The 17,262-nt window shown below is 45.6% G+C and overlaps 1 protein-coding gene across 3 annotated transcripts in view; it reads right to left on the bottom strand.

Moving 5' to 3' along the window:
• Positions 1 to 17,262, bottom strand: part of PATL2 (PAT1 homolog 2) — a 221,562-nt gene that overhangs the window by 140,408 nt on the left and 63,892 nt on the right. For 2 of the 3 annotated variants that reach the window (XM_030209546.1, XM_030209547.1), the window contains exon 5: positions 3,328 to 3,495. The exons of the other annotated variant lie outside the window; for it this stretch is intronic. In XM_030209546.1, coding sequence (XP_030065406.1) covers positions 3,328 to 3,495 — 168 coding nt within the window. The remainder of the gene's footprint in view (positions 1 to 3,327; positions 3,496 to 17,262) is intronic. 3 annotated transcript variants of the gene reach the window in all.

Here is a 17,262-nt window from a genome sequence, read left to right as displayed (position 1 = left end):
GATTAAAAACTGGTTAAAAGATAGAAAACAGAGAGTAGGGTTAAATGGTCAGTATTCTCAATGGAGAAGGGTAGTTAGTGCTGTTCCCCAGGGCTCTGTGCTGGGACCGCTGCTTTGTAACATATTTATTAATGACCTAGAGATGAGAGTTACTAGTGAGGTAATTAAATTTGCTGATGACACAAAGTTATTCAAAGTCATTAAATCGCGGGAGGATTGTGAAAAATTACAAGAGGACCTTACGAGACTGGGAGACTGGGTGTCTAAATGGCAGATGACGTTTAATGTGAGCAAGTGCAAAGTAATGCATGTGGGAAAGAGGAACCCGAATTATAGCTATGTCATGCAAGGTTCCACGTTAGGCGTCACGGACCAAGAAAGGTATCTAGGTGTTGTCGTTGATACGTTGAAACCTTCTGCTCAGTGTGCTGCTGCGGCTACGAAAGCAAATAGAATGTTAGGTATTATTAGGAAAGGAATGGAAAACAAAAATGAGGATGTTATAATGCCTTTGTATCGCTCCATGGTGCGACCGCACCTCGAATATTGTGTTCAATTCTGGTCGCCGCATCTCAAAGAAAGACATAGTGGAATTAGAAAAGGTGCAGAGAAGGGCAATGAAAATGATAAAGGGGATGGGACGACTTCCCTATGAGGAAAGGCTAAAGCGGCTAGGGCTCTTCAGCTTGGAGAAAAGGCAGCTGAGGGGAGATATGATAGAGGTCTATAAAATAATGAGTGGAGCTGAACGGGTAGATGTGAAGCGTCTGTTCACGCTTTCCAAAAATACTAAGACTAGGGGGCATGCAATGAAGCTACAATGTAGTAAATTTAAAACGAATCAGAGAAAATTTTTCTTCACTCAACGTGTAATTAAACTCTGGAATTTGTTGCCAGAGAATGCAGTAAAGGTGGTTAGCTTGGCGGAGTTTAAAAAAGGTTTGGACGGCTTCCTAAAGGAAGAGTCCATACACCATTATTAAATGGACTTGGGAAAAATCCACTATTTCTGGACTAAGAAGTATAAAATGTTTTGTACATTTTTGGGATCTAGCCGGGTATTTGTGACCTGGATTGGCCACTGTTGGAAACAGGATGCTGGGCTCGATGGACCTTTGGTGTTTCCCAGTATGGCAATACTTATGTACTTATGTAAGCTCTTTTCCTACCCTCCTCCCACCATGGAAGAATCAGCCCCAAGTTAATGATCTCTGGGTGGTGGAACACACCAGACCTTCAGGTAGAGTCACTCTGTCCTCCTAGGAGAGTAACCATTACATCTGAACCTCAAGTACCTCCCTTTTACTAGAGCCATTCCTTCTCTGTGAGTCAGAGTGGGCTTCCCCTGCTCCTATACATTCATTTTAGTATTTATATACCGCTTAGGCCCAAGCAGTTTACAGCTTCACTTTACAGGTATTGGGTCTTTCCCTATTGGGCTCACAGTCTAAGTAGTACATTGGATTGTTGTACTGTTGTAGAAAAGTCTCCAGGGCTTGATCAGTGGGAGTGAGTGAGAATGGGCTCATCTGGACCCTCTGCAGTTTCCTTTGTGAAAGACGATGTTGACTGAGTAGCCATGGAACCCTTATGCAGGGGGAGGACAGACAGGAAAATTCCCCCCCCCCCCCCCCCCCATTTCTTTTTAATGCCTTGTGGATAGAGAAAAAGAAAATGCTGAGACTCTGCTTTTAACTCGGTGGGAGCAGGAGAGGGGTGGCCATTCACGCCAGGCAGATGTGAAGTGACATGAATTGTGCATTAATGGTTCAGAACAGTGAGGCCGTGAGAGCCTCTGCCAAGTAACTGCAGCTATATCTATGGCTCCCATGGTCATTAGGGCCATGGCAAGGATACGTGTTAGAGATTTTCCTCTTTTTTAGGGTGGGAGTGGGGATGTTCCTTCTTGTCCTCCACTTGGGAAGAAGGTCCTTGTTTGCTCAATGACATCACCTTTCATAGGCAGCCCCAAGAAGGTGGGGTGGTGAGGGAACAGGACCCCTAAGACACAATACTTAATATCACTGGCATTGGCCCTTACACTGCAATGGTCTTGGGGGGGGGATTCAAATCCCCATCCTCCACTGGTAGAGGTTCCAAACCAAGACCTGTGTGTTGAGGATCCGGACTGAAGAGGGAAAACTGCCCGCCAAGTTGGAGGAGTGGCCTAGTGGTTAGGGTGGTGGACTCTGGTCCTGGGGAACTGAGTTCGATTCCCACTTCAGGCACAGGCAGCTCCTTGTGACTCTGGGCAAGTCACTTAACCCTACATTGCCCCAGGTAGAAATAAGTACCTGAAGCCGCATTGAGCCTGCCATGAGTGGGAAAGCGCGGGGTACAAATGTAACAAAAAAAGAAAATCAGGGGAAAAGGTCTGTGGACCAATCCTTGAGAGCTCCTAACAGACAGGGACTCAACCACATGTAGCAGGCTGTAGCCTGCACTCCTAGGAGTCAGGCCTTCTTTGCAAACATTCTGCTGTGCCAGTCCATCCTGTACCATCTGCTCAAGGTAGAGAAATACTGGTGGCTTCCAGAACTGTACCATTTCTTATACTATTGATGATGTCCCTGAAAGGTCAGTGTTCTCTGCCTCCATCTGCTGCCTGGGAGCATAACCCACTCACTGAACTGGTCTGGCAGGGAAAAAAAGTAATATCTTATTTATTTAAATAAACTTATATTAGTAAGAATAGTGGTAGTTGTAGAGGCAAGATCAATAGTCAAAACAAGACACCATGTGTGTGTGTGAGGGGGGGGGGGGAGGGGGTAAAGAAAACAGAATTGCTCCTCTCTTCTCTTGCAGCAAAGATGAGGATCACGACTGCAGTTTTGGGGGTGAAGGGAAGAAAGCAGCAGAAGCAAAACAGGAGTTCCTACCCCCTGCAGCAGCAGAACATAGCCATGGTCAGAGGAACTTGTGTTAAAGCAGATTAGGGGACTAGGTTTTCCTTCTGGTTCAGGATCCTTTTACCTTCATCTTGAACCAAGACCATGGCTGTGCCTGACCAAGAGCTCAAAGAAAAAAAAATTGTACCACCACTTTTTTTTTTTTTTTTTAACCAAGACTCCTCTCCTTCCCCCCACCTTCCCTTGAGCAACACTGTCCAATGCCCCTTAATCCGGACCTGCAGTCCCCTGTGTTTATTTTATTTGGGGAATGAAGAAGGCAGATGCTTGCTGAGGTGATATCAATGAATAAGGGTGGTGCATGGAGCGAGGCACTATGGGAGAGTGCTGCAGGGAATACCAGAATAAAAATAAAGTGTGGGACACAGACATAGTTCTGGAGGAAAGCCAAGGAACATATTATAGTGTACAGTTTTACCTGCCATGGGAAACGATGAGTGTAAGCCTTAGGGGAGATCCCCAAGCCTGGTTGCTTTAATAGCAGTGACTCCATGTAGTCCTGTTGCTGTAGAAATGAATAGGGGAAGTCCAGGTTCACAGCAGGAATTTGGGGGACACTCTCCATCATCCTGATTATCTCTTTGTCCTAGGGAGCAGTGAAATAATCCCAGTCTATTAATACAACTGCCCCTCACCCTAACCTCCAGAGAGACTGTCTAAACCATAAAAAATACCCCCAGTCTCTCATGCAAGCCTCCCATACCCAAGAAACATTATTATTATACTCAAATTCTGGGTAGCTCTTTCTCCACAAATCCACTCAGAAATCTAGGCAGTTCAACTCCCATAATGTATACTTACTATCCTGGCTAATACTCAGTCCATGGACAAGATTAGCAGATTTATCTAGAATGGTTTACTTGCAGGGATGGCATTTTCTTGATTTAAAATTTTTAAATAGAAAAGTTAATTGAGCTGATTATTTGCATATGCTATTTTGGGGGACTGCCTTCAACATCTGTATCTTTAAGCATTTGCTAAACTGTTACTTAACCACTATGTAGATTTTCCAGTTAATCCATTTCTGAACTGAAACCAAGTTCAATGGAATACACAATTTAACAGGCCCAAACTGAAATTTAGTTATACCTGTAACCCTGGTTTACCTTTTCAGTCAGGGCCGCTGGTTAAGCTCCCTAGGTCAAGTACCCAGGACCAGGGTCATAAAACTGATTGCACTTCAGAAGAGCTGGGCGCAAGTCGGGGCCAGACTAAATCCTGTTCTCAAATAACAACCAGAAATCTCAGTAAGTAACTTCAAGCTTTTACTTGATCAAAATATCAAAACAGTTGGTAACTCAACCGTCATTTTAATCAATTTAAATGCATAAGGAAAAATTAATTACCTGAAATTTTTTTCCCTTAGTCCCAAAAGATCAGTCCACACAAATAAATGCCATAACAACATCAAAATTGGATTATTGCAATGCTCTCTATACTGGTCTGACTACAAAGGGTTTGCACCAGCTCCAATTGATTCAGAATGCTGCAGCAAGACTAACAAAACGTAAGCAATGTGACCATATCACACCATTTTTGCATAAACTTCACTGGCTACCAGTACAATACAATACTGAGCCAAATTTAAAACTTTGACCTTCAAGGCCCTTAAAGGAAATTGAAGAACAGGATCTCCCCTCCACACACCTTCAAGGTCACTAAGGTCTTCCCAAGTTCCCCTAACCACACCTTCTCCAAATAACATCACACGATGAGATGTCCGCAAGCGAGCCTTCTGTGGAGTAACCCCCATGCTCTGGAATGCACTGCCTGAAAGGCTCCACTTAACACAAGACTATCTCCACTTCAGGAAGCAGGTAAAAAGCTTGTCTCTTCAACCAGGACTTTAGTGGAAGAAATAAATGACACCTGCTGCATATATTATAGCTGGACATGTTTATCCACTCCTACCCTAACCAAGATAATGTTCAAGCACCTTTCTGACCTCATTTGCAACTCTCTTTAATTTAGTCCCTTATTGTCTTACTCCTGTTACTCCATCTTATCTATATGTTCCACCTTTGCTTTCCTATGCTGTCTATTAAAATGTTTTGTATTGGCATTGTAATGTAGCATACTATGCCATTCTTTGTATTGTTTGAATATTTTTACTGCTGTAATTGTCTATTGCTTCTGTTTGACTTATTCTTGCTGTACACCGCCTTCAAAAAAGGTGGTAAATAAATTCTAATAAATAAGATAAATGGGTTGTAACCATCCAGCAGGTGCAGATAGAGAACCTTAATGAGCTGTGCAACATAAGCTCCTGCGCTTACCAATGAAGCCAGTATTCAATAAAGCAGTGAAAGGGTGACTTCCAGAGGGGGAAAAAAAAAACCTCTCCAGCTCCTAGATTAAAAAAAAAAAGAATTATGAAATAAAGGGCAAAACCCGTGCCTTAGAAATAACAGAACCACAATACAAACACACGAAATTACGTATAACCCAGAAAAATGAAACCATCACATAAGGGCGGGCGGGCTCTGGACTGATCCTTGGGACATAATGGAAGGAAAACTTAGTTAATTACTTGATAGTTTTCTTTTGTTCAGTCTCAAAGGATCAGTCCAGACAAAAGGGATGTACAAAAACAATCCTTAAGAGGGGAGGGACCGTGATATCCCTTGCAGCAAGAACTGTGGCCCCAAAGGAAACATCTGCTCAAGCAGGCACATCCAAACGGTAACGCTTAACAAATGAATGAGAAAACCACCACATTGCTGGCCGACAGATCTCTGCCAACAAAACTGCCCTAGACTCTGCCAAAATCGTCGCCAAAGACCTGGCAGAATGAGCTTTGATGTGCATTGGGAGCAGATCTACACCTCAAAATTTAAGCCGAAGAAATAGCCTCCTTAAGCCATCAAGCCACTGTCGCTTTGGAGGCCAGCAAACTCTTCCGGGGTCCCGCAAAGATGGACAGTGGTACGTTTAGTAACCACCATAATAAGGGCATTCACCTTAAGCAGAGCAAACTGCTCTAAATCAGATGGCAGAAGGGGATATGATTTGGACATTGCGTGAGCCACCCGGAGGTTAGAATCAGGTGTCTCCCACTAAGCTATAATAAGCTCCTGCATAGCCTCATGAATATGGAAAGATAGAGGAGGTTTCTTAGTACCCGACATAATAGATGGAGCAGGACCAGAGGACTGAGAAGCAGGGGAAGAAATGCTTATAGCCTCCATAGATTTTGTGATCAACAGAAGCAACTCCACTATCAAAAAAAAGTCTACCTACAGTAGGATCATCACCCCTGTCTGCCTCTGAAATGTCCAAGTCAGGGCCATCAGCAGGACTAGGACAGTCAGAATATACAAATAAAACCTCTTCCAAGTCCCAAGGAGGACCATTCTCCAAATCCTGCGAAACATTTTTTAGGAAAATGCTCCTTAAAAGCAACAAGAGGGGAAGAAGGAGGGGCATCTTGAACCGACTTTAATAAAAAGACCTGATGTAATAAAAGAACAAATGCAGGCAAAAACGGCAGGGCAGAGACTTCTACCCCTGCAAAGCCAATATCCCAGGACATGACAGCAGCATGGAACCCGCTGACAAAATGGTCACCCAAGCCTCATGGCGCGCAAGAGCCATTGGCACTGAGCCCGTTAAAATCGCCATCGGAGTGGGGCCGGATTGAACTCCCGGGGATGGAGTACCAACGGCCAAAGTAGACAAAAGCTGCATGTCCACAGAAGTAAAACAAAGTGTGCAGGAACCAGCTTACCCTCATAGCATGCACAAGACTTAAAAGGCACAGACAGAAAATAATAAATACACTCATAGAAACAGTCTCATGAACTTGGCACTGAAGCCCCCCAATCTTCCCACAGCACAATTGCTCTCAAAAAGAACTGAAGTGGCTCCACTTTTTAAAGATACAGACAGGACAAAAAGAGAAGGGAAGACTAAGTGGTAGAAAGTGGCAACAGGGGAGCAGGGAGGGACCTAGACCACTAGGTTTACACCTGAGGCATAGGATATTCTCAACCCCAAACTCAACTGAACCTGCAAGCAGGACAGGAGGCCACACAGAAGTCACCACAGTGCATAGGAGCTGCTATCCCGCCTGCTAGAGATACAGAACTTGGAGTAGTGCTTCTTAAGCTCCTCTGCTTAGCAACCAAGCCAGTATTCTCTATCTCCACATGCTAGAGGATGGTCACAACCCATTTGTCTGGGCTGATTCTTGGGATGTAATAGAAGGGGCCATGATGTGTCTGTCCCATCCCCGATTAGGGATCCTCTGGCTGGCAAGTCCTAGCAGAAGTGGGGCTCCTCCACATCCCTCCTGCCTGGGGTGTATTTCCCCCCCCCCTCCCCCCCCCCCCCCACTAAGCACTCCTGCCTTCTCTCAAAGCACCTCGACTGGGACCCTACTCAAACTCTCTTTCCGCCTGACAGAGGTTTTCAGCAGCCAGCCCTCCAAACTCCTCCTGTTCAACTGCAGGATTCCCTTTCAGTACTATGGGTCTCAGTGGGGGTAAGGCAACCAAAGACCTGAAGCCACTTTTCAGAATCCCTTTTATCACTTCTCTGCCCTGCCTCTGGAAGCTCAGCTCCCCCACCCAACATTTCTACCCACCGGACCAGCTTTACAAGCCCCAGTTGCCACAGTAATCCCCTAAAAACCCACCCACATTCTGCCTGCAGCAGAGGCACTTTTCGGGGGGGGGGGGGGGGGGGGAAATACATCTGAGGAAATACATCACAGAAAGGGTAGTGAATTTGTGGAACAGCCTCCCGGTGGAAGTGATGGAGATGAAACCGTATCTGAATTCAAGAGAGCAACCTGCTGCTGCATTAGTCCTTGATAGCTAAGGTCCTCGGGGCCCTGCAAGTTGGACCTCAGTTGAATCTCTCTTTCCAAACCCAGACTTCACGCTGGGCCTGCACAACACTCAATCACCTGGAAGGGGGCATATGGATACCAGAACCGCCAAAAGGTCCCACACCAAGCACCAGAGGTAGCAATTCACCTGACTCAGTTTAGGCAACTTCATTACCCGCTTTCTTAGGCTTAATCCAAAAAGGTCTCTTAGGTACTCCCCAGGGAGAGGCGCTTGCATCCACCAGGACTCTCCTCCAGTAGCTGCCCGAGGACAGTCAGTAGCTTCTGCACAACTGCAGGAAGCTTCAGCTCTCGAATAAAGCTATTTCTGAGCTCCCATCTTCCACAGATATCTCCACTGCAGCCACTAGCCGGTGTGTCATTGTCAAGTCTCACTGGGGTTTTCGCCCGCAGAGCTTCCTACATAAGAGTTACCATACTAGGATAGACCGAAGGTACATCAAGCCCAGTATCCTGTTCCCAACAGTGGCAAATCCAGGTTACAAGTACCTGGCAAGATCCCAGAACAGTACAATACATTTTATGCTGCTTATCCCAGAAATAAGCAGTGGATTTTCCCAAGTCCATTTTAATAGTGGCTTATGGACTTTTCTTTTAGGAAGCTATCCAAACCTTTTTAAAACCCCGATAAGCTAACTGCTTTTACTACATTCTCTGGCAACAAATTCCAGAGTTTAAATACACAAGTGAAGAAACATTTTCTCAGATTCGTCTTAAATTTACTACTTTGTAGCTTCATTACGTGCCCCCTAGTCCTAGTATTTTTGGAAAGAGTAAACAAGCGAGTCACGTCTACCCATTCCACTCTACTCAGTATTTTATGGACTGCCATCATATCTCCCCTCAGCCGTCTTTTCTCCAAGCTGAAGAGTCCAAGCAGATTCAGCCTTTCCTCATAGGGAAGTCATCCCATCCCCTTGCACTCACTTCCCTCTGCGCCACTGTGTTCTTGCTCCATTCTATCCACATGCACTCCAGAGTTTTGAGTGTGGCCTCAGGCTACGTCACTCTCTTCTTTGCCAGAAAGCTCCTCCCCCTGGCATGATGATGTCTGTATGGTTTCTCTGCAAATGGAGTAATCATGGTGGCAAACTCCTCTTCCAATGGATTCTCCCGCCGGTGGGAACAACCGCCATGTTTTCAAAGTCTTTCCTGCCCAGCTCGGCCCCAAATGTTACTTATGCCAGGCTGTGCCAAGGTCTCTCTACACGGTTCATACTTGCAGGGAAACAGGAATCCACCTGAGCTTGGATGCTCAATTTCACTCTCTCTATATGAACAAGTCACAGCCCTTAAAAATAAATAAAAATAGCTTAGTCCCAGAAATGATTCTTCATCAATGTCTCTGTCCCAGCGGGATCAACCCTTTTGCCCCACATTACAGGCACCATTTTTGTAACCCTGGTTTACCCCTTCAGTCAGGGTCACTGGCTAAGCTCCACAGGTCAGGTACCCTGGTCCAGGGCTCACAAAACAATTGTACTTCAGATGAGCTGGGCTCATGCTGGGGCCAGGCTAAATCCTGGTAAATTGAAAGGTATTCCATCTTGCAGGATGCAAATATTCACTTTTCTGAAATAACGATCAGCATTCTCAATAAGTAACTTCAAACTTTTTTACTTGATCAACATTAAACCAACAGTTCATAACAACCCTCATTTCCTCAAATATAAATGCATAAAAGAGGCCAAAGTCACATCCAACAAGTGTCCATGATATACTGTCCCACCACAGATTAGAGATTCTCTGGCTGGCAAGTCATAGCAGAAGTGGGGTTCCTCTGCACCCATGTCCCTCCCGCCTAGGGTGGGTTCTTTTTCTCCACCAGGCATTCCTTCCTTCTCTCAACCCCACTCAACAGGGACCTTACTCAAACTCCCTATGCCCTCCTGACAGAGGTTTCCAGCAGCCAGTCACTCCAGTCCTCCTGTTCAGCTCCAGGACTCCCCCTTGGCAGGGGTTAAGGCAACCAAAAATCTGGATCCACTTTTCACAATGTCATCACTTCTCTGCTGTACGCCTCTAGAGGCTGAGCTCTCCCCCCCCCCCCCCCTCCAATTTCCATCCACTGGGAAAGCTTTATCAGCCCCTGTTGCCATAGTGCTCCCAAGAAAATCCTCCGAGAAAAGACCTGTACAGTCCATCCAGTCTGCCCAGACTCATTACATATGGTATGTGATACGTCATATGCATACCTGGTCTTTAATTTGATTTTGCCATTATCAGGACATAAACTGTAGAAGTCTGCCCAGCACTATCCTTCTTCTAAAATTTCTGAAGTTAATATCGAAACCCCTGAAAATTTTCACTCCAACCCATCCAAATCTAGTCAGCCAGCCACGATCAGGGAACACACCGTAGAAGCCTGCCCAGCACAGGCCTTGTTCTCAAACTTCTGCAGCTGAATCTATCCAGCCACGATTACAGCATAGACCATACAAGTTTGCCCAGTACTGGCTTTGTTTCCCCAATTACCGGTGTTGCTTCCTAATCGCCGCTAAGCTTCTTTGGATCCATTCCTTCTAAACATGATTCATTTGTGTTAATCCCACACATTTTTCCCTTCCTGCCAGAAGATGGAGGCAGAAAAACTGATTTTTCCCATTGACATCACTGGTATAACCTACTGGTGCTCAAGGGTAAGCTCCACTATACCTCTGCCAAAGCAATGGAAGCTCCCTTTAGGAAAGCATACCTATGCCCCATCAACCACTACAGCTATAAATGCATCGAATTTTAATTCCTCTTTTTTGTTGTTTTTTGTTTTAAAACAGCAGAACTGGAGAGAGAGAGAGAATCCTGAGAGTGCCAGCAGCTTTGGCCTTCCAAGAGAGGATTCCAGGATGATATAGCCCAGCAGAAGGAAAGGAAATTAACAGGTAAGATCAAATTTCACCTTCCTTAGTCTGGACCATACCATCCTGAACAAGTCAGATGTACCCAAGCTGACTCACTTGGGAGGAAAGACAAAACCCCCTAAATGATGGCTTTGCCGAAGTACAAAAAGGATCTGGCCAGCACATACAGTCTGTAATACTTCAAAGGAATGGAGAGATGACCACATTGCTGCCTAACACATATCCTACTTAGAGATCACCTGGGGCTCTGCCTAGGCGGTTGCTTTAGCCCTTAACCTGGAAGGTATCCTCTTATATGTTTATATTTAAAAACTGATGAATTGCCAATCTTGGCCAAGGTCAAATCAAGGTGATGTACATTACTTAAAATCACAGCAATCATGGTGACATTCATTGCAATGCTATTGCTGTCCCCCTACCAGCGCGTTGCATCATGGAAAGCTTTTCAAGAAAAAAAAAATGGGTTTTTAAACTGACTCTAAATTGCTTATATGAGGTCTCCAAATGAACTGAAAGGGGTAGATTGTTTCATAAGCTAGGTGCAAGAAGCACACACTATGTGTGATTCTAACTTAGCCCTATTGGGACTTGGTAGAACTAACCTATGATCACCAAGCATAATAGATGAGGTGGCACGCTTCCAAGATAATCTGGAATACCCTCATGCAGAGCCTTGAATGCAAGTTAAGGATTTTAAACTGAATCTGGAACTGTACCTGGAAGCCAGTGAAGTTTACGAAATAGTGGCTTAACATGATCCCTGCACGATGTTTACAAAGAAATCTGGCAGCTGTATTTTGTAGAGACTGTAGTCTTCAGATTGGACTGTGTAATGCTCACAGATTGCATTGTAGTAATCTAGACAGGAACATAAGGGTTTGTAACGTCTTAGTATCCAAAAAGACCTGGTGGAGAGCAAAAAAACCTACAGAGAGATATAGGGGTCCCAACGACACAGAGCCTGAAGTTACAACACCCTCCTGGTTGAAGCAATCGCTACCAAGAAGACATCTTCAGAGCAAGGTCCAAAGTTACCTCGGGACACCTTTCAAGACCCTGAAAAGCACAGACAGCATCAAATGCAGATCCCACCAGGGAATAGATAGTTGGACCAGAGGGTGCAAATGAGTAACCCCTTTCAAAAAATAGGTAATGTCCCATGGACATTGAGGGATTAGCCTAGAATCTTATCCCGAAAACTGGAGAGCACTGCTTAGCTTGACCTTCAGAGAGTTCAGCACCAGCCCTTGATCGAACCCCTGTTGCAAAAACCCGAAGACTTTAGGAACCTGCGCCTTCTAGAAGAAAGTGAACATTGCACACACCAGCTCTTGAAGACCTTTCAAACGTGGACATAGGCCAGGGAGATAAAAGACCTGCGGGCCTTGAGCAAGGTGGAGATAACTGCAGGCAAGAACCCTTTCCTTACTAAATGCCACCTTTAAGGACAAGACCATAAGCCAGAAGGAAACTGGATCTTCCATTTCCACCAGACCCTGCCAGAGTAAACCGTGAGCCTTTGGAAGGGGAAGCGGGTTGGCCACCAGCAGACGAACCATGACCGCACACCTTATTTCTTATAAAAATGTTATATCTTTGTATTTTCAAATTTCATAAGTAAAGTTAAAAAAAAAATAGAAGACGTGAGGTCCCGTGATGCTATGTGATGGAGTAGCAGCTGAAATGCAGAGCGCCTCCACTGTCCCTATCTTTTCGGCAATATAATCTTTTCCCAAGAGATCTTGCTGAACATTTTTTAACTGGTGTGTGACGGAGATTGCAATCAGTAAATGGAGGGTACATTTGCTCCTGTCCTGCTTAGCATCACAGCTAAATTGGTGAAAATAGATAAGTTTTGAATGGCGGAAGCTAAGATAACAGCTCCCTTTAGTCCTTCCAGTCCTTGTGTGTGTGTTCTAGATGGACAGCAGAGCTTAAAGCAGAAATAACTGCTGTGATAGAAGTGGCATTAGTTAAGAAACTGCAGCAGCTATGATCGACTATGGAAGCCCATGAAAGGCTAGATAATATGGACCTGGACTCGCAACAACAATGGTTGGGTAAACTGGAAGACCAGGCCTAAAATATGGCACATGTACATAGTGCACTCCAAAAATAAGTGGCAGACTTGGAATCTTAGCTGGATGACATATAAAACAGGTTGAGATACAATTGTGTCTAGTGAGTCTGCCTGAACCTTTGTTGGTAGGAGAATCTTTGGGCTTTTTGGAGCAGTGGTTGTTGCAGTCTTTAAAGCTTACTGAGCGAAAGCCCTCCTTTGACATTGAAGAGCACACCGATTAGAGCCAAGGAAACAGGATACTGGATATCCATGGGCGGTAATCCTGAAGGTACTCAACTATGCAGAAACAAATTTTACAAGCTCTTCACTCCAGGAACACCTTGATTTTACACTTTCAAAGAATTCTGCATGAGCACCAGGTACAATTTGCACTGCTTTAGCCAGCAAAGCTTTGGGTCATCTGAGAGTACTACTCATTTTTTAAATGAGTAAGGGCTGCTAAAGAATTTCTCTGGTCTGTTACCCACATCTACAAACTCTGAGAAGACCTCAGACATGCTGTAAAAGAGTGCAGTGGCATTGAATTAAAAAGCTAATTGTGCCCTGGTAGTCGAGCTGGATGATGGAGGCTATGTTCTTTGTTGACTTGATGATGCAGAAGCCAACTCTGCCTTCTAGATATTTGTTACCGGCAGAACGTTTTTGGCAGCAATTGCTATACATTCGTGACCAGTACATTAGTCTTCATTCCTGAGCTCTGATGGCCCTACAGGGTCAGAGGTATATAAAAGTTGAAGAAGCTGATCTGTTTAAATTTTTATATATTAATATATAAATAAAATAATATATACACATAGATATATAGATACTTTGTTATCATGGCTGCCCTGCTGGACATGTTCACTGCTCTAGCAATCTGGAGGAGCACCTCTATGCGGAGACTGAGGTGTTTTCAGATCTTTAGCTGTAGGTGTGACATTTGTGAGCCTTTGGCCCAGAGGTGGCCGCATGAGAATCACTGAATCATCTCTGGTTAGACCGAGTCCCCTCAGAACTAAGAGTACTCCCAAGAACGGGACCACAAGTGGCGGTGAACTGAGGCAGTTTTATTAGTAGCAAAAAACACAGAGCTAAAAGAGTAGCCAAATGGTACAGAAAGGAAAACAGGCAGCCTAGCTATACAATCTAACCTAGCTGAAGCAAGGCAAACATAATACATAAAATAAGGTTAAGGTAGAACAGCCTAGCTGTATAGAGAAATCAAACATAAGCGGCCTAGCTGCGCATCTCAATACTAGCAGAAACCATGCAAAGCATAAAGTATACAGTACAGGTAAAGTAGAACAGCCTAGCTGTATAAAGAAATCAAACATAAGCAGCCTAGCTGCACATGTCAATACTAGCAAAGCAATGCAAACATATGGCATACAGTAGAACAAAATAGACTAGGCAAAGAGCCCACCCTACTGGGACAAAGACAAACAGGCAATACTTGGCTAACAGAGGTAACACCACTAGTGTTTAAGAAAAAGGTTCACTCTGTCAGTACACTCAGATGAGCCACTGAACAACTGTGGCAAGCTCCCTCAAAACCATGGTTATTCCAGCCAACCCCATATCCACCATTAGAAAATTTAATACAGAAAAAACTAACACATCCCCACCAGTCTTTGCCAATATTGTAAATTATAATAGTATATGGGGATCTCTCAGAGTTTCGCCTTAGCATTCATAGATCAGAGGGTTTAGTGAAAAATGACCCTTTGAAATAACTGGGGGAAGGGGAGGGGGGCAGAGAGAGATCTTTCTTGTTGCTTGGGTCACAGGTAGCTTGTTATTTAGGGATATATCTGCCCTCTGACAATTATATTCTGTCAACATCCCCTATTTGCTGCAACTTACAAAACAAACTAGAAGCATGGAAAGCCTTGCCTCTGTCTCTTTCAGGAAGAATAAATCTTTATAGAAAGACACCTTTTTTCAAAAATGGCCGTTTACTTTCCAGACACTTCCTCTATTGTTATTGCAGCAAGACATGCAGATGTTATATAGAATGTTAGCAAAAATCTGCTTGGGGGGAGGGGGTAAAGGAATAACATACAAAAAAAAATACAAAAAAAAAAAAAAAAAAAAAACTTACTGTTGTGAAATTATTTGAGGATTGGGTAGGGCAGGCTTAAGCCTACCGGACCTAATAGTTTATAATCAGGTCTGTGTTCCGAGACACACCAGAGACTGGATCTTACAGTTTGATGATTACATCCCTACTGGAGCTAAAACAGGAACCTTTTGCCCCACTTCATCTTTTGTATGTTTTGCATGCTAGTGCTTTTAAATTACCTCATACTTTTTAAGAGGCACGTCCTACTGGAACCACAGAAAGTGTGGAGAGCCTTATTATGGTTACTAGTATAAAAGGCCCGTTTCGGTAGGCAATGAAATGGGCGCTAGCAAGGTAATCCCCCCCCCCCCCCCCCCGGCAGCGTCCTTCCTGTCTCCCCTGCAGCCACCAATCTGGTCTCAGGACCCCCTCCCCACCAACCCTCCTCTCCCCCTGCAGCCACCCATGTCCAGCGACTTTCCTCTCCCCCTGCCCCCCCACCCGCAGCCACCCATGTCCAGCAACCCTCCTCTCCCCCTGCAGCTACCCATGTCCAGCAACCCTCCTCTCCCCTGCCCCCCTGCAGCCACCCATGTCCAACGATCCTCCTCTCCTTTCCCCTTGCCCCCCTGTAGCCACCCATGTCCAGCGACCTACCTCTCCCCTGCCCCCCCTGCAGACACCCATGTCCAGTGACCCTCCTCTCCCCCTGCCCCCCCTGCAGCGTCCCTTCTGTCTCCTCTGCCCTCCCCCCTGCAGCCACCCATCTGGTCTCAGGACCCCCTCCCCACCTCTCTCTTCCCTGCCCCCCCTGCAGCCATCCATGTCCAGCGACCCTCCTCTCCCCCTGCAGCCACCCATGTCCAGCGACCCTCCCCTCCCCCCTCAGCGCATCACCCAAGCCCCTACCCCCCTCAGGCACATCAACCCCCTCGCCACCCGCAGCCGCCAATACTAACACTGTCTGGCCGCTGCTGCGTCTCCTGTTGAGCAGCAGCGGCCGGTACAAAAAGAAAAAAGCCAGAAAAAGATTTTAAACCTGAAACACGGCTCCGTAGACAGCCATCTGGCATTGGCAGTCATCTCTGCAGCCGCTCCTCCTTTCCCCTCTGATGTCGCTGCGCTCCTCCGGGGTCTTCCTGCAGGGGCAGTGACATGGAGGAGAGAGGAGGAGCGGCTGCAGTGGCGACAGCCAATGCCAGATGGCTGTCTACGGAGCCAAGTTTCAGGTTTAAAATCTTTTTTTGGCTTTTTTCTTTTTGTACCGGCCGCTGCTGCTCCACAGGAGAAGCAGCAGCGGCCGGACAGCGTTAGTATTGGCGGCTGCGGGTGGCGAGGGAGTTGATGTGCCCAAGGGGGGGGGGGGTAGGGGCTTTGGTGATGCGCCGAGGGGGGGGCACTGAGAGCTGATTGGTAGGCAGGGGGAGGAGTAGGGAAACCTGCTCCGCGTGTTTCCCTACTCCTCCCCTTGCCTTGGAATCAGCTGTCAGTGACATCACTGACGACTTGGATATAACAAAAGAGAGGGAACAAAGTACAAACTAAAGTCCAAACAAAAAAAAACAGCACCACGGGCCTTTAAAAATGGAACACAGTTCTTTAATGAATGAGCCTTGACAAAAAGACCCGACACGGGCCGTGTTTCGGTGACTAGCACCTGCGTCAGGGGTCACAGTGATGACGTGGAAAACTTGGGGAATAACGCGAATATATTCCTCTACAATATATTATTCCTTACCCCACGTCTCATGTAGTAAAAGCTACAAAGCACCAAGGCACTTTCACTTTCTGTATCAAAATGGATCGCGTTATTCCCCAAGTTTTCCACGTCATCACTGTGACCCCTGACGCAGGTGCTAGTCACCGAAACATGGCCCGTGTCAAGGCTCATTCATTAAAGAACTGTGTTCCTTTTTTAAAAGCCCATGGTGCTGTTTTTTTTGTAGTGACATCACTGACGTCAGTGCATTCTAAACTACCTAGCAGACCACCTCCGAGGGAGCCATGGTACCAGGCACATTAGAACGTTGGAGGTGAGAATTATTATATAGGATGGGCACCGGATGCTATTTTCAATGGCATAAGTACAACCAGGGTTTTTTTTTTTTGAGGGGGTACTGAGTACCGGCACCTTTTCCATTGTCTGCAAAAATTGACCCATGGACCCCAAGTTTTAATGAAAGAGCTAAGGCTCTACACACCAATTCTGCCTTGACATAGATTCTGTGACTAGTTGCAGGGGGCCTGGCTATTCTGGGGTGGGTCCGTCAGTGATCACCCCACCCATGAAGAGTGGCCTCGCATTTGAGTACTGGCACCTTTTTGCTAGAAAAAACACGCTGAGTACAACCAAACTGGGACAGACCGAAGGTCCATCAAACACAGCATCCTGTTTCCAACAGTGGCCAATCAGATCCCAAAGCAGTACAATACATTTTGTGCTGCTTATCCTAGAAATAAGTAGTGGATTTTCCCCCAAGTCATTTTAATAATGGCTTATGGATTTTTCTTTTAGGAAG

The sequence above is a fragment of the Microcaecilia unicolor genome, chromosome 7 (genome assembly GCF_901765095.1).
Source record: "Microcaecilia unicolor chromosome 7, aMicUni1.1, whole genome shotgun sequence".
NCBI lineage: Eukaryota > Metazoa > Chordata > Amphibia > Gymnophiona > Siphonopidae > Microcaecilia > Microcaecilia unicolor.
The sequence above is the reverse complement of the archived record's forward strand: the minus strand, read 5'-3'. Positions and strand labels throughout refer to the sequence as shown.